Source organism: Limanda limanda, chromosome 3 (assembly GCF_963576545.1).
Source record: "Limanda limanda chromosome 3, fLimLim1.1, whole genome shotgun sequence".
Lineage (NCBI taxonomy): Eukaryota > Metazoa > Chordata > Actinopteri > Pleuronectiformes > Pleuronectidae > Limanda > Limanda limanda.
Window position 1 is genome coordinate 9,780,835 of NC_083638.1, and position 20,855 is coordinate 9,801,689.

Sequence of the window (20,855 nt, forward strand, 5' to 3'; positions counted from 1 at the left end):
GATGTATATATGATTAAGGAGTGTTCTTGAGTTGTAAAAATACATAACTAATAGATAAAGGAGAAGGTGGGGGGCCTGTACGTCCGGGGTTTCCTCTGGAAATTTATTTTGTCGTTAAAACTTTTCAACTTTGCTGCCTGCATTTGATTCTGCTAAAAATCCGGCCCTGTAAACCTGCGTGACACGAAGCAGCAACACGTGTGTTCTGTTGTTCTTAGAGCACAGTGAAATATATCAAAGTAATTCTAAGAAGTGCAGTTCATATAGGAAGTGGCGAACACTAACAACGATTTCTGGGGAAATCTTTCAACAACCCCACAGGAAATTGTATATATTTCTTTTGAAAATACATCACCTTTAACAGCTGCTGCCAAAGAGACGCTGCAAAAGCAACTGAGGGGAAACAACAACAACTCTTCATCCGGTAAGTAAGTATAAGAAAAAATCTAAAACGTATAAAGAAAACTTGTATAATCCGCGTCATGACATTTTGACAGATTCAGAGACGCAGGATGCAGACTGGACACATTCTGTTCTCATTCATCTTTCCCATCGTCCTGGATGGATGCTGTGTGAGAAGTCATCAAACAAAACAAACAGGTAATTAATTTACTGTATTATTATTATTAATGGTGTCTCCTTGTTTAGAGCGTACAGTTCAAATGTGAAAGTATGTCTGTGTTGCAGCTGCGGGACTCCCAGGTCTGCAGCAGGATGCTTCACATCAGCACTTCAGAGCCGTGGAGGGGGAGAGCTTCATGATGCCGTGTATAAAATCTGTGAGGGCACACTTTAACGTGATGTGGTCCAGGACTGGAGGACGTGAAGGTCCGTCCTTTGACTGTGGGAAAGTGTTCCCAGCTGAGGCAGGACATTCTGGAAACTACAGCTGCCTCACAGGGTAAACAACCCCGTTTCTCATCGTTATCATAACCTTTGTTGTATTTAATATTTCTGATCCATCTCAAAAGCTGCTTTGACTAATGCAGCAAAGATCTGCCTGTTAAAAACAAGGTGCGTAATCACAGAGTATGTCTTTTTTTTTAGATTGCAACACAATATGGAATATTCATTCAGATGCTTTAATATGTGAGTTTCACATTTTTATAAGTCATCCTTAAAACAACACTCACTTGCCTAAATCACAGCAAGATTCAACACTGCTCTTCCTTAGGCCCTGAACAAAACACATGACCAGTGTGAAGCCAATCACATAAACGGATCTTGAGATAAATGAGCCACAGACAGAGATTTCTGGATTTATTGAATTGACCCTATGTCTCAGTACAAACAGTCAGTGCTGATTAAGATGGTGAGTGAGCTGCTTAGCATCAGCATGTTGTATTCAGCTGAAAGTTTTGCTGTTCCTCGCTGCAAACAAAGCTGCTAGGTTTCAGAATCGCAACTTAGCATCAAGGGATTTTAGCATCTGTCCAACCTACGCCAGAATCGAAACTTAGACTTGGTTAGTATGTATATATGTCAAATAACTGGTGGCTGGCAACAGCAGAGGCCACAGCCCCCTGCTCCAAATATTCATTCATGACCAACATAGTAATCAATAAATAATAATTAATTTGTAAGTCCTAATATATTATTAATATCATTTCATCACATTTATTCAAATGCTTACTAACAGGTCCCTGCTGTCCAGGGGCAGCGAGTTGTTCTTGCACCTACAGGTGGTGAAGGAAACCAGTGTGGGATGTTTCCAGCCGGAGGAGCGCAGCGTGGAGCTGCTCAACAGCGCTGGGGGGGAGGTCCCCTGCCCGGGACGCAACTGCAGCAGCAACACACATGTCAGATGGTTCAAGGTGAAGTGCATGTATGAGTAGGATTTTCAGTTTCACAATGGAAACGTGTGACTAACACTCAGACACACACATTCTCTCCTGCAGGGAAACACATCTGTGTCTGAGCTGAGTCGAGACATCTGTGAAAAGAACGGGCTGCTTCTAATCTGTGAAGTCAAGGTCAAATATGATGCAGGTGTTTATTTCTGTGACAGACCAATGATGGAGCAGGGAGTCACATGGACGCTCAGGAGGGCTGTTAAAGTCAAAGTTGTGCGTAAGTGCTATGTGTGTGAATCATAGAATGTACATGAGGATGGACGACAAGACAATGCAAGATGGCAGCGTTCGATATTTCAGCTCCATTTCTGGATAGTGAGCATATGTTGACGTGGGCCACTTCAGGCAAGGATGCTGCACTTCTGGTTCTTTTTATACCAAGTAGCCACGGTACCGAGTAGCTCTGGTATAAATGTGATGACCCACCTAGAGGTGCTATAACATAGAAATTGACAGACTTGGTTAGGATACACCACAAACCATATATGTTTGTGTACCATGACACCTTGTGTAGTTGTGTTTTAGTGCCTATTTATCTAATAAATTCACACCACAGCATATATTTAAAGATGGAGGACTCATATCCACTTCCTGGCCTACATGGCCTAGAATTGTTTTGGCCTAGAATTTGCCGAGCACTTGGGTGGTCTGCCCCTTTTTTTACCAAATCTGGGCCACAGATTTTACACGTGTTTTTTTTACAGTAAACACATTCGCTGAAGATGTGACTTTATTTCTCAAACCAGCACACAAGACAACAACTGACCCTCCCAGGATTGTGTATCCTGCTGACAACATGACAGAGGAAGTGGAACTTGGTGAGCGCACTGAAATGTGATTAAAGCTTATAATCAGAATTAATAACTTATATATGGTATTGAACTGTTATAGAGCCACATTGAGCCATTGTCAAATCCAAAGTCTATTACCATTATAACCAGGCTATAAAACTGATTTGGCATTGTCTGTCTATTGATGATTTATTGTAATCTCTGAGTTTCAATGTATAAAATGTTTATGTTTGAATATCTGAAACACTGACAAAGACACGATGCTCTTTCACGGACATATCTCTACTTTCGACATTAAGGTTTAGTTACCATGTTTTTTACTCGTTGAAGGTCGGCCCCGTACTCTGACCTGTAAGGCGCTTTTTCCTCATGAGCGTAAGAGTACAGGGGAGGTGCGTTGGTACATGAATTATGGTGGAAACCAGGAGAATACGACTCTACTGGACACGAAGACGCCACAGTGAGTCACATTCAATCTCAGTGTTTGCTTTTGCCATCAAGTGTTTTGTTGGGTTGTGCATGATGATGATTTTAATTAGGAGACGAAGCAGCTGAAATGCTTTCCCCCATTCAGACAGAGGTCCGACATACCTGAAGAATACAGCATCCTACAGGAGGGCGTCATAAACGAGGTGACTCCACAACACTTGGACCACACATATACCTGCATTGCCAGTAACGCTGTCGGAAAACGCAATGTCACTATCAGACTCAAGAGGAAATGTCAAGGTATTATCATTTCTTTGTTTTTTCAAAGTTTCGGTGTAGAAGATTTAGCTCTATCGGCAGAAATTGTGATAATATGTCAATTTTGTATCCACAGCTTGTTTCTTTCCACTGCAGCCGTGTCCATGTATTGCCACTGTCAACACGTGATACGATCTAATGAGTGTGTTTTGGATTTGGTTTCAGTGAAATGGCCGTCACTGGTTGGGTTCCCTGTCGCTTCCTTGCTGCTGGTGGTTGTGGTGGGAGTGACTTTGCACATGAAGTGGCTGGAGCTACAGATTATCTACAGATCCCACTTCCAACACGGGAAACATGACAGAGGTTAGAAATCACATACACTCACACACACACTTGTCTCTCTATAGTAGTGAGGACACTCATTGACATAATGCATAGTCCCTAACCACATGTGAGTGTGTGGCATGGGTGCAAGCCGCGTCCAGGCGTCCCTGCCTCTTTGTTTGTTTGTTTGTCTTTTTGTGTTAGGACGTTGTTTTATTTTTTGTTCTGTTGTGTCATTATATGTTTGTCTTTATGGAAGACAATGGACGTACACATTTCAGGAGTGATTTTGAAAATAAGGTCTAATCTGATCTAATCCTTAACATCAAAACTAAATGCAAAACCCTGACCCTAATCTTAAAACCAATTCTTAAACCTCAAACAGTCTTAGATTGCCCCTCATAACTATAGAAAGACACGCGTCCACATTTACACTTTTCATGTTTAGGTTTCATAACTGAATTGTCTTTTACATCCACCGACTCTCTGTTTCAGATGAGAAGAGATTCGATGTATTTCTGTCACACGTGTGGAGCCCCACGGCAGCAGAGCTGGAGAGAGGCTGGACTCCTTCCTCCCGATCAGGACCTGTCCCTGATGAGGAGGGTAGGCCAAGACGTTCAGTGTACATGTATCTGGATTTCATTTTCATGTACCTAAAGAAAGTCAACACTTGTTTCTATTGGCAGCATGTTCATCCAGCCTGGACCCACTGAACACCGAGGAGGGGGAAGCCACACAGAGACCACTAGAAGATCTACTGCGCCAAGTGTTAGAGGAAGAGTGGGGGTATCGCCTCTGCCTGGTGGACAGAGACATTCTTCCAGGAGGAGGTCAGTGGATCAGCATGGGTTTCAGTACTTGTAGTTCAATCTAATCTGAGTTGTAGACCTAATGGAGTCAGGACATTTTGGTAAAGTGAGTAAATTTAAGCTGATGTCAAAGATGTATCCTTGGTCCAAGTTTCATGGGAATCCGTTGTTTTCAGATGTGACTGGTGGTTAGATTAAGGTTAGATACCAGTTGGTCCTGGACTGGTGTTCGTTAGGAATACGGTTTCGGTTAAGCTGCCCACAATAAATGAGAAGTCCTGGTAAGGACGATTGTGTTGTGTTGTGTGTGTGTGTGATGACTGCAAAGATTCCTGATCATTTCCATTTTGTATTGCAGCCTATACAAATGATGTGACTCTTGCAATACAGAGAAGCAACATGCTTATCTGTCTCCTGTCAGATGACTACCTCAGCGACAGCAACAGAGTTTTTGAGCTGGAGTCGGGAGTTCAGGTAGGTCTACGCTTCAGGGCAACTAATGCTGCATTCACTGCAATTCTGACTTTTCATGATTTTCTGAATTGCTACATGGTCCATATCTTTAGGCTTTGCTGCAAAAGTCTTCCCTCAAACTCCTGCTGATACAGACGTGTAGAAACTCTGCATCCGTCATCCAGGACCCCCCACTTCCTCCACTGGTCCAAAGGGCCCTGAAGGTGCTACCGAGTCTGGACTGGACTTCAGAGGAACCTGCCGGAGGAACCAGCAGATTCTGGAGGTCTTTGAGGAAAGCCATGCCCGATCACAGCGTGACACTGGTTTCACTTGTGTAGGACCAATGATTATGTTGTTTCACCAGGAACATTTAACATTCCTAACAGGTGTTATGTCCATGAACATTTTGTACTGAACTGAGACTGTGGCATCATTAACTAACACATATGTAGAGAAAATCACCATTAAATCAAAACAAGTGAACCAACCTTTGTACCAAAAATACTTATTGAACTGTTTCCTAGCATCAAGACTGAATAGACCATATAAAAGATGTATACTACTTAGTGAACAAAATGTAAAAAAGAAAAAGAAACATTTAAAGAATTAGCTTATATTTGTCTGTAACAGTTAAGGTATAACAAATTTATGTTGTGAGGTCTACCTCATCGTGTACTGACATATTTGACACAAAACATTTAATCCAAAACTTTTTTTTAATGCCTTTTAAATGTTTTCAGGAGAGTTTTTCTTGACTAAACAGGTCACAGCAGTGGGTATGGGTGTTATTGACTTGGGGAAATGCTGCAAAACAGTAAGATAACAAAAGGAATTTAAAGTTGACATGTTTGATAGTGGGGATTTTCCAGAAGGAGTTTCAGGCACAGGAGAAGTCACTGAGGAACTGCAGGTTTCTAATTTTAAAAGGAGGTGGGCTAGACTTCAGAAATGTGGGATTTCTAATGTTGTAGTTGCAATGCGAAGTGTTTACGTAAACATTATTAACCTAGTGTACACTTTAACCACCCACAAATCAATAGACATGACTGTTACCAGCATCTGAATTCATATTAGCGCTGTGTGATTCTGGGCCTCACACAGTTGTCAACTAAAAACGCATCAAAGTCCTTCAATGAATGTAAAAGTTAAAAGGGCTTCCGTCAATGTGAAAGTGAAACAGAAATAAATCCAACAAAACCAGTTATACTGATAAAACAAAACCTAAACATCAAACAATAAGCTGCCAATAGCGTGATACAGCAGGTGAAAAGCAAAGGGAAGTTGATTTACGATGGTTATGTCCATCTTTTATATCAAAATAAAAAATTGGGGTAAATAAAAAAGTTGTACATTGATGTTGCAAAACTGAGCAAAACAATCAATCTACGCATATAGTCTAGTCACTTGCACCCACATCAACAACATGCTCACACTCCCGTTTGTGGATCAAAAAATAAAACACAATCACACATCAATGTACATTTTTTACACAAATATTAGACGACTAAAAGTAAGAGTCGATCAGGATCGCACCAAACCAAGAGGAACAAGCAGGATGCATAGGAGGCATGACGGCTCTAAAAGGTGCTCGATGTTCTCATCAGCCTGCAGAAGGAAACTGTAGAATTTTTTACAGTTTGAATAATAGTCTAATGGCTCATTTACTTGCCCCACGTCTTGATCTCAGCATCTTTTATCACAGGGGCTCGATGGCTCTCCTCTCCCTTAGCATCCACCGGTAGTGGTTAAATGTGTAAATGTTCATTTAGAGAGTACCACAGAAGGCTTAAATTATTCTTCATTGCAGGAGGAATCACCTGAGCCTTCATAGATATTTAACCTACACAAAAGGATCTATTAGTGACAAACTGGGAGTCAGTTAGGGTTTATCTGACTGGGCCTTCAGTTTCCTTTCCCACAGTTTCTTCTGATCGGAGAAGCCTTGCTTGCCCTTGTTAAATGAATTAGGTCCTGCAGATGTTGGCGTCTCCCTGAAATGTGAAAACCCGAAACAGAAACATGTCACACGATTACTTCCAATTCATTTAGGGAGAAAAAGATAAATGTTCTCATAGAAACCTGAGGAAACAATTCGATTGTCTTTATACCTGCCAATGTTCTTCATCCTCATCTTTGCTTCTGGAGGCATCTCCTCAGGTTCACTCTGCATGTGAATAGAAAATATCAGTCAACTTGTGCTTATTTGTTATTTATGCATTTGCACAACCATGCACACTTACGTCATCACTATCGTCAAATACAGATGCCAACTTTTTTGGGGGGACCGGTGGTACAGGCTCTTTGGGTTTCTAAAAAAGGACGGAAGATGTGGGTTAACTCAATGAAACAAAGTATTCGAGCAGTATCACACTTTACAAAATGTAAGAATAACAGATCCTGACATTTAATATGTTTAACCAGATAATATTTGACCCTTTTGGATTAGATTCAACTTTATTGTCATTGTGCAGAATGAAAGGAAGTTTGTGTTTACTTGATAAATTACTTGAATCGTTAGTTGACTAGTTCTATCATTTGACTAGTGGTTAACTCTTGATGGTAATCATGATTCAGCACCACTCAAATTATTGAGGATTTTGGCCTTCATCGTCTTTTACCCCGTACATTTGGAGGTAAGCAAGATTATACACTGAACAGGGTTCCACTAAACCTAGTTATATTTTGGTGTGGATCCGGATCAGGGAGCAGATCCAGGACTCCTTTTCCCCACTTTGTTTAACATTGGGCATCTTTCAATTCCCAGGGAATCACGTATAGATCTTTAAGAAAACAATCAAGCACATTCAGGGGGGTGGTATCCATCAGTGTGTGAAATCTGGTGCAGCTAGATTGAATTTAAGGGAACTGTTGTTGGCTCCAGTGACTGCCAATCTAGTTTTGATCTGCGGTGCCATTACTGCCTATGTGGGTGCACCACAGTCTGCGATGCAAGTCACAACACAAGTACCACATCAAATGAAACCAGTTATCTATGCAATCATGCAAAAACAATATACACTCACTGAAGCTCCAAGCTTGATGGATATGGGGTTCGACTTCTTCACCATCTTGGCGGGCATGCTAAAGCCTATCTTGGGGACTTTGCATGGCGCCGGTGGCTCGGCCGGGGACTCGTCGTCCTCCTCCTCGGGTGTGAGGTGCTGGGACGTGCGTTTGACTGCGGACCCTCCTCCGCCCGCAGTGCTACAAGAGACAGGCTTAGTTTTCACTCTGCCTCCCTCCTCCTGCGGCCCTGCTTGAGGCAAGACAACTCACCACGGTGAACACATACTTGCTGGGACCTGGAGAATATAAATAAACGCTATCACCTGTACCTGGGTGGCTGTGATTCGAGCCAGCAGCGAACCATAGGTTAGCTAGTGTTCGACTTTACCACACACATCCACATAGGGGCAGTGTGTGTTAGGTACCGATGACATCAGGGTTTAATTTAACTACGGTGGTATCGTGCGCAAGGTCTGAAAGCAAATAATAACATTGCTAGCTAGAGCTAATTAGCTTTACACACACACTGGCTAGGCTAACACTATGCTAGCAAGCGATTACGAAACATATATGTGCTTTAATGCCTTGCTAATGCTAGCCGTACTAGCATAATAGTTACAGTCAATCATATTCGTCCATAGCTACACAGCAGGTACCGTTGCTACAGCGTTAGCATTAGCTGGGTCACCGAGATGTAGCTTAGCTTGGTGTCATTTTTACGATTATTCCCTGTGTTCGGCTTCAGTCGTGTCCGGTATCGATAAACAGGCATTGTATCGAGCTAACACAACATATTGATTAGTTCTAAACACAAGTGAGAAGTTAAAACAGCTCAAATATCACCTCCGTCGTCGCTGCTGCTGCTGTCTCCGCTGTAGTCCGCCATCGCTGCTGTTCTCGGACTCGCCGGCAGGTGTCGCCGTGTCTCTTTGAGGCGTAGCGAGCTGTTTTACAAAAGAAGAAGAGCATGGAGGAAAAGTGACAGCACGGTGAGCTAACACGCACAAACACGTCGCTTGTGTCGTCCCACGCGTTTTGTGGAGGTGCTCATCGCATCGGGGGGTTCGTTAACATCTCACTTTCTTTGGGGGTGACGTTAAAAACCAACGTAAAGATCGCGTTTGGACGCTTTTAGCCTGGAAGATTGTGCTAGCTTCACGTTAGCTAGCACAACAATGGAGCATATGTTTGTCTCTGTTGTCACTTAACTTCAATGTGTGTTCTTTCTTCTTCTTTCTTCCAGGTTGGTGTCGAACAATGAACCAGTCAACATGGGGCAGACACTGTGTTTGTGCTCCCGCGGCTCCATCACCATCGATAACAAGAAATATTACTTTGTCCAGAAATTAGATGAAGGGTAAGGAGGCATGTTGTGTTTATTCAACTCCATTTAGCTTCACTTTCAGGGTTAACTGTGATTCTATGTGTGTTTAGCAATAAAAAGGTCAAAAAATAATTATTGATTAAATGCCAAAGTCCAACAGTTTCCTTAAGTTTAATCAGTCTGAAATAAAAGATGATAATACACCCATAGATAATTGCTTCGTAAGTGTGGCTGATCTAGGAATGTTGATACAAGTGAAAAGAAGTCTTGTATCAGCTTGCTAATCTGAATCTGCACCATAATGTGATGGCTATATAATGGTTTCTTCCCTGGCCCGTTCTGCTTCGTTCCATCAAGTTTCATGGAAATCTCTTCGGTTGGTTTTGTGTAATCTTGCTTAAAAATAGTCAGAGGGGAAAACTTAACCTCCTTGTCTGAGGTAAACAATTCTTACGCTGTCGAATGATGGTGTGGCCTATTGCTCTGACATCCCTTGTTGTCCATACATACACCACTGATTCCTTTGGAGTAGCGGGGGTCATCTTAGCTTATTACTATAAACATGGGACCTCTTTAGTTTAGAGTCAATCCTACAAACACTGTTGCTGCTCTTAAACGATCTGTTTATTTTTTTATAAAAATATGGAATATCACCAGCCTTATCTCTAAAAGCCTACTTTGCTGTTTTTCCTCTTTTCAGTGGTTTCAGTTATGTGGACCTGGTTGAGGGGGTGAAGGACGGGCGCTTCTATGCCCTGAAGAGGATTCTGTGCCATGACCGTGAAGGCCGCCAGGATGCTCAGACTGAAATGGAGATGCATCATAAGTTTAATCACTCCAACATCTTGAGCCTGGTCGCCCACACCTTTGTTGATCGTGGAGGAAAGAGTGAAGCCTGGTTACTTCTGCCTTATATAAGTGTAAGTAGAAGCACTAGATTAGAATGACAAGAATAGCCTTCAAGGAAACGGCCTGACTCTGATATATATCGTGTTTGTGTGAACAGAAAGGCAGTTTGTGGTCCGTTCTGGAGAAGCTACGAGACAAGGGGAGCTCAATGCCTGAAAAACTGATTTTGCAAGTTTTTCGTGGCATCTGCACTGGACTCAAGGCCATTCATGAAAAAGGTTACGCACACAGGTACATTTTCTCAACAAACACATGTATACAACAAACATTTAAATACATAGGATCAGTAAAAAGACTCTCGTACTAGCTTAGAGTGCTAAAACTGTCTGTGTAGAGTCCCGGGGACTTGCTTTTTGGAAATCTGTACTCAATGCACTATGATCAAAAAGCAAAAATACTGTGCAGAAATGTCGAGAAATTTTCTAGTCATAATTTAATAAAGAGAACAATCCATTTTAGTTTCGTTTAGCTTATTACAGTCTATATCCCAAAGAAGGTGTTCCACATAGTGTGGTTGATCTCTCTGATTATATACATTTACTGTATGTTATCACCAACTATCCAAAACCAGGAAATGTTATGTAATCTTAGATCAACTAATGAATGATATGAGTATGATACTAATATTTGCAGATTGTCGTGTAACATTCATGTTATTATTTACTCCCTTTTCTTAAGTTTTCTTCTTTTTAAGAAGACATTTTGCAGACATCTGAACACATGTCATTAATCTGCTGTGATTTGACAGAGATCTGAAGCCCACTAATGTGCTTCTGGATGAGGATGACAGGCCAGTTCTAATGGACCTGGGCTCTATGAACCGGGCCAGAATTGAGGTAAGGGTGCATGGTCTATATATAGATACTCAAATTTTATTTGAGTATTTCCCTAAACACAAGTAATCTGATTACAATTGGGAGTGTTTTTCAAGCATTGCTTTACGGCTCAAGTGCTTTACTTACACTTCAAGAAACTGTTATTTATTTGTTTTTGTGTTGTTAAAGGTTTATCTTCTAAACATGATGTCCTCAAAATGATCCTCAATCTCTGATGAATTTAATGAAACTTAATGTACGGCAGGTTAAAGGCACCAGAGAAGCCATGACCATACAGGACTGGGCAGCCCAGCGTTGCACCATTTCCTACAGAGCTCCTGAACTCTTCAATGTAGAGAGCCACTGCATTATAGATGAGCGCACTGATATCTGGGTAAGGCCTTGTTTTATTTTGAGCCCCTCCTGGCTTGTGTGTGTTGTTTAATGTTGTTTTCTTAAATTACTCTGGATAATTTATTCACCACTTCTTTTTCTCGTCTGTCGCGATCCTCCCACTTTGCCATCAGTCACTTGGCTGTGTGCTTTACTGCATGATGATGTCGGAGGGACCGTACGACCTGGTGTTTCAGAAGGGGGACAGTGTTGCCCTCGCTGTCCAGAATCCAGTGACCATCCCACAGTCTTGCAGGTGAGTCTTCAGGCTATAACATTTTTACAGTGTAACTAAAAACTTTCCAGCTAATGATGATCAGTTTCTGTCACTGCTGAGGATATTAATAGGACAAATTCCCACATTATATTACATGGAAAAGTACAACAAATGCAACTGTTCCAAAGTAACAGTAAGTAGGTGTAACTGACAAATAAAACCGTAAAACAGCAGCACCAGAAATATTTTACCCCGGAATTTGTTTGCAGCAGCCATTGCTATAAAACTTTTATGTTTAAGTTGCTTATGCAGGTTTGGGAACTATGTTAAATATATGTTTGTTCTAATGTAGTGTTTGTTTGTTCCCAGTTACTCTGAGGGCCTGCAGGTGCTGCTGAGCTCCATAATGGTGTCGAACCCCCAGGAGAGACCAAACATCAGCTGGGTTCTCGACCAGGTACAGGACCTGCAGAGTCGCAGCCCCAACACCCAAACCAACATGGTCTGATGTCGCACAGTGTATTAGATTTGGGCCCTTTGCACACAAATAAATGAATGCATTTTATTTTTAGCTTGAAAATACACTTTATTTATTGACTTTAATGTAAACGGTACAGACTCTCACTCTGCCTGGGGAACTTGGAAACAGGCCGATCTCTTGGACTCTTGTATTTCTCACAAATTTACCAAATGTCAAAAATCAAAACATCTGAATGGCCTTAAATGTAGTTTGGACAATGTGAAAGGGATGCTTCTAATAATGTAGTGGCTTTACCTTTCACTGTTAAAGGGACAGTTTGACCGGGTGAAAAATCCACTTTCCTCGAGAGTTACATGAGAAGATAGATAACAAACTCACGTCGATCATTCAGCATGAGGCTGGAGCCAACAGCCTGTGAGCTTAGCTAATCACATTTTAGCATAAAGATTATAAGAATGACCATGTTCCATATCTTGGGGATTAAACCTGTACAAAACACACAATATTAAAATGACAGGTTGTTAATGGTTCAAAGGGATGTTTATTTGTAAAGCCCAGCCCATATGGAGGTTAACAATTCCTTATTACAAAACTTTAATTGAGGCTTGATCATTTACAGTTTAACCATAGATTTTATTTTATTTTAACTTCAGTTAAGCAAATAAAGAGATTATTTTATGAAGAATGTAAATGCACATATTTACTGCAGTTTTCTATGAAAGGCTCATATTGGCTGAACTTCTACTGTATTTCCATTACAAAAACATACATCACAGTCTTAAAGGTTATAGTTATGGGGAATTTTTAAAAAGGGAGAAAAGATAGAAGCCTTGGTCATACCTTCCTGTGGACGAGGCTTCCTGAGTTCAACGCATATCAGATTACAACCCCTACCAACGAGGAAGATGTTCCAATTTCCTTTTATTGATTATGTCAATTTTGTGTGTGTAACATCATGCTCCTCACCTGCAATGCTGCGTTTGAACACAAAGTGGCGTTTCAGCACCACAGTCCGCTGCCCCACGTACAGACGTGGCCATGGACCATGTTTCTGTCTCAACTGTTGGTCATGTGCAAATGGACTTTAAGTAAAACACAGAAAGGAAGCATTTGCTTTCACCAAAAGAAAAGAAAACCGAAGCAAAGACAACAGATGTTAATGTTACACACCAAAACAACTCTTTCAACGCAATACATGTTTTTTAACACTGGCAGTCAAAGTAATTGCCATGGCATTATACCCCAATTTTTACTTCAGATTTTACTGTAATGTTTATTTTTAAATAGTTTATTTTTTCCCATTCCAGCTATGCTTGTTTGATTCTGGGATCCTGTCATTTGTAAGTGTGGTCTGACTCCTCTGTTCTCAGGGTTCACCACATCTCAGAGTCTGATGGTCCTTCCTAGTCGACCTAAATGGTACCTTACCAAACTGCTATGAAATAAATTACAATGTTTGGCATTTTAAGTTAAGATTTATGCTTTTTTGAGTCTGTAATGAAGTGATACCGGACCACGTGAGAATATAAAAGGTCCCTGACTGTTAATATATGCAGTTAATTGTTGGAAAGGTAACTGACATACTATTTTAATATATTTTTCTTTTAAATGCTAAGTTTTGAAATGACTATGAATTTCTGTGTGGCTGTCAATGGCGAGCTAATACTGGTATCACTCTGAGTTTAACAGTGTGTTATTTGATTATGGAGAAATCTGTAGACATTATTTTTCATCTCTTCTCTGCACAGTAAAGGATAAACACATATTAACTATGGAGCCCTGTGTACACCGTTTTTAATATATATGTGAAATAAAACTGCATCCTATAAAGTCGTTGTCAATATAAGTGTGCTTATACACAAATACAATAACCTTTAATAAGTTGTCAGTCACATGTGCACTATTATACTAATATATAGATTAGACCAAATGTAAAAAAGTAAAGGAACATTGTTTGTCTTCTGTTGCTGTGCTGTGTTGCTATGAATAGTATCACACTAAATTAATCACACTGATTTGTTGCACTCCAACACTGTTAATTGATCAGGGCCATGAATCCTGTATCTATATTCAGAAAGACAGAGGTAGATGTTGCTGTACTAGATATATTTATTCACAAAATTTACATTCACATCATTAAAATATTTATAATATTCTACAAAAGGGGGAACGGGGTAGGGAGGCGAGGGCAAGGCGGGAAAGAGTGGGTGAGGTAAGAATGGGTGAAGGGAAAAGACTGAGACGTTTCAAGACAAACGTCTAATCATCCCTCTGGATCTCCTTCTCCTTCTCCACCTCAGTGCTCCAGCTTGTCTCAGGCTGAGGTGGCTCCTGGTGCAGACTCGCCTCCATGCTGTTGCACTTGGCCTGACACTCAGTGAGCTCAGCCCTGCAGTCAATGAAGGCTCTCTGGATAGCACGCTGTTTCTTGGTCTCATTCTTTATGAGACCATCTTTGTGTTTTAGCTGGTTTTCCAGCCGCTCCACCTGTTCCTTCAGAGACAAGTTTCCATTTTTAAGAGCCATAATCTCCCTGTTGGCTCGCAGCAGTTCGGCTCTGAGGCTCATCACAATATCTGGTTGCTGCATGGTTTACAACAGAGAGCAGAACTATTTGTTGATGAAGCTGTTGGAACAGTTGATGCTCTTCAGAAGAAGTTTCCGTTATCTTCTAGATCTTGAAGTCAAATGACTTTTGTCTGCAGGGGACAGGATGAAATAGTGTGTAAGATTTAGGTGAGAGAGAGAGAGAGAGACAGAGACAGAGAGAGAGAGAGAGAGAGAGAGAGAGAGAGAGAGAGAGAGAGAGAGAGAGAGAGAGAGAGAGAGAGAGAGAGAGAGAGAGAGAGAGAGAGAGAGAGAGAGAGAGAGAGAGAGAGAGAGAGAGAGAGAGAGAGAGAGAGAGAGAGAGAGAGAGAGAGAGAGAGAGAGAGAGAGAGAGAGAGAGAGAGAGAGAGAGAGAGAGAGAGAGACTCAACTGAATGCACCTGTTCTCTCCCCACTGGGAAGAGACAAATCTAAACTCTGAGTGCAGCACTCAAACAACTATAATTCGGAAACTATAAGTCCTATCTGTGAAATAAAGACACCGTGAAAATTCCAAGACTTTGCCGGACACACAGATATATTTGAGATTTGTGAGAGTAAAAAAATGGGACCGTGGATGCGAGTTGATAATCCTTCCAGAAATGTTTCCTCTCCTTTTTCCTTAAAGGAGCTACACACCTCATGTAGCCTGCTCCTAGCATTAGCTTAAGCTCCCGTCAACTTGACCTTAAACACATTCAAACTCCACATTAATAATCCATTGTTTTATTACTTTGTCTTAAATAATCAAGTTAAATACCAAGGTTAATCTTCCCAATGTTCCAAAAATCACATTGCTTGGTAGAATAAGATGTGAAATGTGGAAATATCCTGGTGCTACCGGTGTTTTTTCCACAATGCCTCACTCTGCCTGGCCGAGGCTACCTAACGCTACTTAGCATCACGTTATCACGTATCACTCATTAAGATAAGCAGCAGAAAACACAAAACAAGCCAGCAACAATATTCCCACATTTGTCATAAAAGCAACAGAAAACACCACATCATCAACATTTAACAGCACTTAACCGCAGCAACTTCATATTATACAGTGGTTTCATTTCAAACTTAAATTATTACCCTGAATTGTATTTGTTAGCAAAACAGAGAGAGAGTGAGACATGACTTACCTCAGTCAAGGTCAGAGTGCAATAGCACTTAAACCTTAACAGTATTTAAGGCAATCAACAGCCAATCAGAGGTCTCCTATCAAAATTGTCCAATCAGATTCATCCTATTGTCACAGCAACAATGGAGGTATTGAGAGAGTCTCCCTGTCAATCAAAATCATCTTCTATTTCAAATCTTAGCATCTGGTTGCTATGGCGATGAGGAAGTTTTGCGATAATTTATTTCAGTAAATACTTTTTTTCTTACTTAAATATTTTGATGACTATTTTGATTTACATTTTTTATATTTTAATTCTACATGATCAGGCAAACACCATGCTGTGTACAGGCAGGTACTGTTTACGTAGGATCCAGTTTTAATTTGTCAGATTGTTAGAGTTGAGTAAGAGAGGCAATATTTTCCTCTGAAATGTGGTTGAGTTAAAGAAGCATGAGAAGTAAATACCTCAAGTACCTCATATTTGTAATTACAGCAACACGATGCAACTTTTTTACCTCTTTAAAATAGTAGCTTAAAAAATAGTCTGAAACTGAATTTGCTACTGCAGCAGCTCTTCTGGTTCAGGAAGCCGGGGATCATGGGTGATATCCTCAGTTCTGTTAGCGACACTAAATAAACAGAGCTTCACTAAACACAATTGTTTTTTCTCAACATGAAAACCATTTTACGAACATAATAAGTTCCCACAAGTAGCTGCAGATGGCGCTACCTCTCAGTAAACGTTCTACAGCCTGCTGTTTGCTGTGATTGCTGCTGCACATTATGGAGATGCTAGAAGCCACAATTGCACAGCTGTGATGTGATGGGATGCAAACACTCACTCAATGGGACTGCTGAGTTCAGAGGTACGTTAATAAAAAAGAAATTGTTTCTCTCTTGTTACTGGTCATGTAGTGGTTTCCATGGCCCTGCAGCAGCACCAAGGCACAAGTTCACAATGTGCAGTTCCAGGTGTTGGACATAGTTGATTAAGAAAATGCCTCCATTGGAATGTGGAACAGTGTAAACAGGTTGTGTTATTATGAATATGCCAGTCTGTTGGATGAATCATGGTTCTACAGACTTAGGTAGAACGCACAACACAAAAACTTCAGGATGGATATCCACTAAACTAGAAAGGATGTTGTGTGGGTCAGAGACGTAGCCTTTAAATTTTGTCGTGGAACCAGGATTTTTGTGTGCAACTTGTTCATCCAAATCAAAATCTGTGTATCTAGTGAATTTTAAATGTTTCATAAGGGGACGGTTGTAGATGTAAAGGTGCAGATGTAACAATGTAAAGGTGCAATTAGTTTTACTAAACATGAACATTAAAACGTGTGTTCATGGGTGTTAGTGATGTTTCAATCAAGAGTCAGGATATATTTAATGTCGATAGATTGTTATGCAAAACTAAAAATAACAGGCTTTCTGTGTTGATGCAGTTTTAAAGGAGAAATAATCACCTTTTTTAAGGACGATGACTCAGTCTTATAGGAATCACCACACAAGCACAACCTTCATCTGACAGTGTTGAGCTCCGGTGGCCATTCCTGTCTGTGTTTGTGTGTCTGTGTGTGTGTGTGTATGTGTGTGCTGGCCAGACATGCTTGAAAACAAATATCAAACTGCTCGTGTGGCTGGATTTACAATCCCCACGTCCACCCAGATCACTGCAATGTCGCATTTCACTGCTGTCCCAATTACTTTTGAAGGTAATTCCTACCTTACCGGGCGCAAATGCACACACTCAAATGACCGGTCGTAAAGAATACATAACACGCCACATATTTACAGTGCAGATGCCCTTTTGTACACAAACACCCCGAGGATTCATTACACTTTAATTAATAAAATCCCAGCTGATTTCTTCCTCAGGCCCAACTACAGAACCCAGACTCCCCTGAGACTGGGTTCAGGACAGACACACTCCGCCCCCCCCCCCCCCCTCCAGTGTTTCTGCCTTTTACATTCCCTATCATTTGCCTGTGAGGGGCTGAAATGATGTCATGCAACACAAGCGCAAGGTCAACTCGATGTGTGGCTACATTTTAGCACCAATCTCATGTGCGTTTGCTCGTCATTCGTTTCTGTGTGTGTCTGTGGGTGTGTGTGTGTGTTTCATTTGTAATCCAACCCCAGTCCTCAAACACAAACACACTTTAGCTCTCACATCATAAACTATCATCCGGCTTCATTGATTTGGCGATGAATCAATTAGTGAATTATTTAATTAGCAGAGCATTATGGGTCAGTGTGGAGCGGCTCCCACCCTGCAGTGATCCTAGGTCTCTTTAAATCATTTCACATGTATGTGTTCGTGTGTGAGCACATATAGTCTCGTCTTCGCCAAATGACCACACAAAAAGTTCTCTGAATGTAGTGAAGTAAGATACGAGATTCCAGCGAAACCTTTAAAAGTCTCCCAATAAAGTCTTCCAGGTATTTGCCAGACGAGCGATCTTATTTCTTTAAAGCTTTGCATAGTCTACAGTCCCAGAACTTTGGCTGTCAGTCAAGTCCAAATTAGCCTTGGCTGCTGCTGAAAGGACAGAGAAATATGGACATTACATTTACCCAGTTGAGTGGATGAGTTATTGCTTGTGTTTGTGATCGGGCGGTCTTTCCATCCAGGAGCTTTCTTTGTGCCCATTAATTCATGGGAGTGTTTGGGTTAAAATGCATAATGAGTTCATTAAGGGGGATTGGCGTAATCAGGAAAGGTATTGCCTTAATTACTGGCACGCGGCCAAATCTATCCGTCCTGTGTGATATCGGCAACCCGCCCTGTCCAGAGAGCTCAGTAATTTAATTAAGTGTACAAAATGCTACACCCTAACGTCGCCCTTGGGGGCAATTATGGCACTAGAGATTGAAAGATCTCCACCGGGGGTATTTTACTTACTGGCAGGAGATTGCCTGTGTCAGTTAGCTGATTGCATTGATTATATTGATTTGTAACAGCTTTTCGGGTAATTTCATCTACAAAGGTGAGAGCAACAGACTGGCCCAGGGACTTTTTTTATTTATCCTTTCTTTATTTAGACTCTGCACTCTTTTGCCAAGTGATTAGATGAAATGGAGTTCCACAATAAGTCTTTTAAAGTGGGAGTTGGGGAGGCGGGATCGATCCTTTTTATTTGCCATATAAGGTCGGAACAGGTTGGATGTTTTTGAATTCTTTAAAAGGTAACAAGTCTGTCACCTGCAGTGCAGCTGGTTGTGCTTCAACAGCAAGGAAGTAGCTTAAATATAACCAAGATCTTTAGCGCATTTCTAAATCTAGTTCGGTCGAATCACACAATAGATTTTATTTAGTGCTTCTAAACCTACAGAGCTCAAGTATATGTTACCTTCTCTTAAAGGTGAAAAGAAATGTACAATCCATCTAGTAATCCATTACTATAACACACCACTGCTGCCAATGTTTTTAAATGAAGCTAGAAATATCTGAGATTACTCATATAAGCAATTTATACTAATTTAAAGTATTACTTTCAAAATCAAAATAACGATGTTTTTGCTTTCAGATCAAAACATTTGTAATAATATTTGGTTATTAGCAGTGATGTACTATATAATTCAAATCTAATTTCACATATTCAAATATACCAAATTGTCATGTCTTCACCCCAGATTAGCATTTAATATAGTAAACAGAAAAATTATTTCTGTTAATTCACACACTGTGTGTCGCAGATTTGTTTTCATCATAGAGTTTGATCCTTCAGAAATATATGAGGGTGACAGAGCTCACCTCACTGCAGTTTAAGAAAACATAATCATTTAAATCTGAATCACTTCTATTGGCCCAGTATGTACATGCAAAATAGGGAATAAAACTATTATATGTAATACTTTCCCCATGGAGGTTATGATATTGTCTTTGTTGTTTGTCTGTTAGTTAGCAGGATTATGCCGATGAGAAGGATTACCATGAAACGAAAGGATGCAGTAGGGATCAGGAAAGAACTCATTGTGAGATAGGGTATTTTAAAACATTTTCATTGGTTTCCTATAGAATAATTCATGGTTGTTGATAGATAAAAATCTTGCATGATTAGAATGTGTGCAATTTGGTCCAAGTAAAGATCTGGATCGAGTGAATAGGAATGCTTGGCCTTGTGGGGGATATGATCTCTTGGAGTGCCGTTCTAGCTTCTAGTGTATTTCTGAGGGTGATGCTCGCACATATGCTCCAGTAGCAATGTTCAGAAAGATGCAAATGGCCACAACAAAACAAATAACAACACAAACTCATCACTTATTATTCATCTATTTAAATTTTTTTGTTTGGTTTGGCTTGTTTGCAGCATGAAAATAATACATTTTCTCCATTCGCTTTTATTTTCCGTCTGTGCAGAGCAATGAGACTGGAGGTCTCTTGTCCACTGTAGAAATGCCACTGAAACGGCCTCGGAGTTGCCAATTAAAAGGCAGAAACGTGACCCAGCAGATTAGTTTTAATTACAGGCCTATAACCTTTGCTAAGCGTGTCAAAGGCAAAAGGAGGATAATAGCTCCATGAGCAGTTCATCAGCGCTGATTAAGAGGACGCGATGACAAGATAATCCAGAGGTGGCTCGGTCATTAGCGATGGCCGCAGAAGAGCAAATTAGCTGATTAAACAACTTCCCGCCCGGCCAGTGCCAGGCCAGGCTGAAGGGAGGGCCATCCGTGAGTGATGGATGAGGAGGCGTGGAGGAAGTGTTTATGTCGTTGTCACCGAATGAGTGAAGTGTCTTCATCAATTTGGATCCATTACCATGTCAAAAGAGAGGATGGTGCTCAAACTAGGGGGGGCGGAGTGGGGGAGGAGAGATGCAGAACGACCATCTGCATACTACAAGCTTATTCATTTTTTCATTTTTACACAAACACACACACACACACACACACACCCTCTCTCGCTTCTCGCTCCTGCAGTCCCTCCCCCCCCGGGCAGGCCGGTTTACCGTAAGGCCGTTTAATTTTCCTGAAATAGGGCTGTGACAGCTGTGTCATGCTGATGAGGAGGTGTTGAGGAGAGTGGCAGCCTGTCACATCTCATCTATCTCAGCTCGACTCTACCTCCTCCTTCTCCGTATTTC

General features: G+C 41.0%; 3 protein-coding genes across 4 annotated transcripts; 2 read left to right on the forward strand and 1 right to left on the reverse strand.

The window, feature by feature from the left end:
- The first annotated feature begins 512 nt into the window (after positions 1-512).
- LOC132999025 (interleukin-18 receptor accessory protein-like) lies at positions 513-5,393 on the forward strand. Its single transcript, XM_061068799.1, has 12 exons — positions 513-600; positions 703-901; positions 1,655-1,814; positions 1,899-2,070; positions 2,600-2,671; positions 2,975-3,104; positions 3,219-3,373; positions 3,557-3,694; positions 4,151-4,261; positions 4,345-4,488; positions 4,826-4,941; positions 5,034-5,393. The coding sequence occupies exons 1-12, from the start codon at positions 513-515 to the stop codon at positions 5,259-5,261; spliced, it is 1,713 nt and encodes a 570-aa protein (XP_060924782.1). The 3' UTR covers positions 5,262-5,393.
- Positions 5,394-5,620: 227 nt separating this feature from the next.
- On the reverse strand, positions 5,621-8,822 carry LOC132998309 (PEST proteolytic signal-containing nuclear protein-like). Its single transcript, XM_061067866.1, has 5 exons — positions 8,773-8,822; positions 7,947-8,176; positions 7,164-7,232; positions 7,032-7,087; positions 5,621-6,914 (listed from the first exon to the last, which is right to left on the reverse strand). The coding sequence occupies exons 1-5, from the start codon at positions 8,813-8,815 to the stop codon at positions 6,803-6,805; spliced, it is 510 nt and encodes a 169-aa protein (XP_060923849.1). The 5' UTR covers positions 8,816-8,822; the 3' UTR covers positions 5,621-6,802.
- A 30-nt stretch (positions 8,823-8,852) lies between these two features.
- Positions 8,853-13,898, forward strand: stk16 (serine/threonine kinase 16). Of its 2 annotated transcripts, none has more exons than XM_061067764.1 (8): positions 8,853-8,918; positions 9,173-9,286; positions 9,954-10,173; positions 10,260-10,393; positions 10,911-10,998; positions 11,243-11,371; positions 11,505-11,626; positions 11,957-13,898. In XM_061067764.1, exons 2-8 carry the CDS (start codon positions 9,201-9,203, stop codon positions 12,093-12,095), a joined length of 918 nt encoding a protein of 305 aa, XP_060923747.1. In that variant the 5' UTR covers positions 8,853-8,918; positions 9,173-9,200; the 3' UTR covers positions 12,096-13,898. The 2 variants fall into 2 exon arrangements, with proteins under 2 accessions (XP_060923747.1, XP_060923748.1); XM_061067765.1 differs by lacking the exon at positions 8,853-8,918 and adding an exon at positions 8,934-8,991.
- The last annotated feature ends 6,957 nt before the right edge of the window (positions 13,899-20,855 follow it).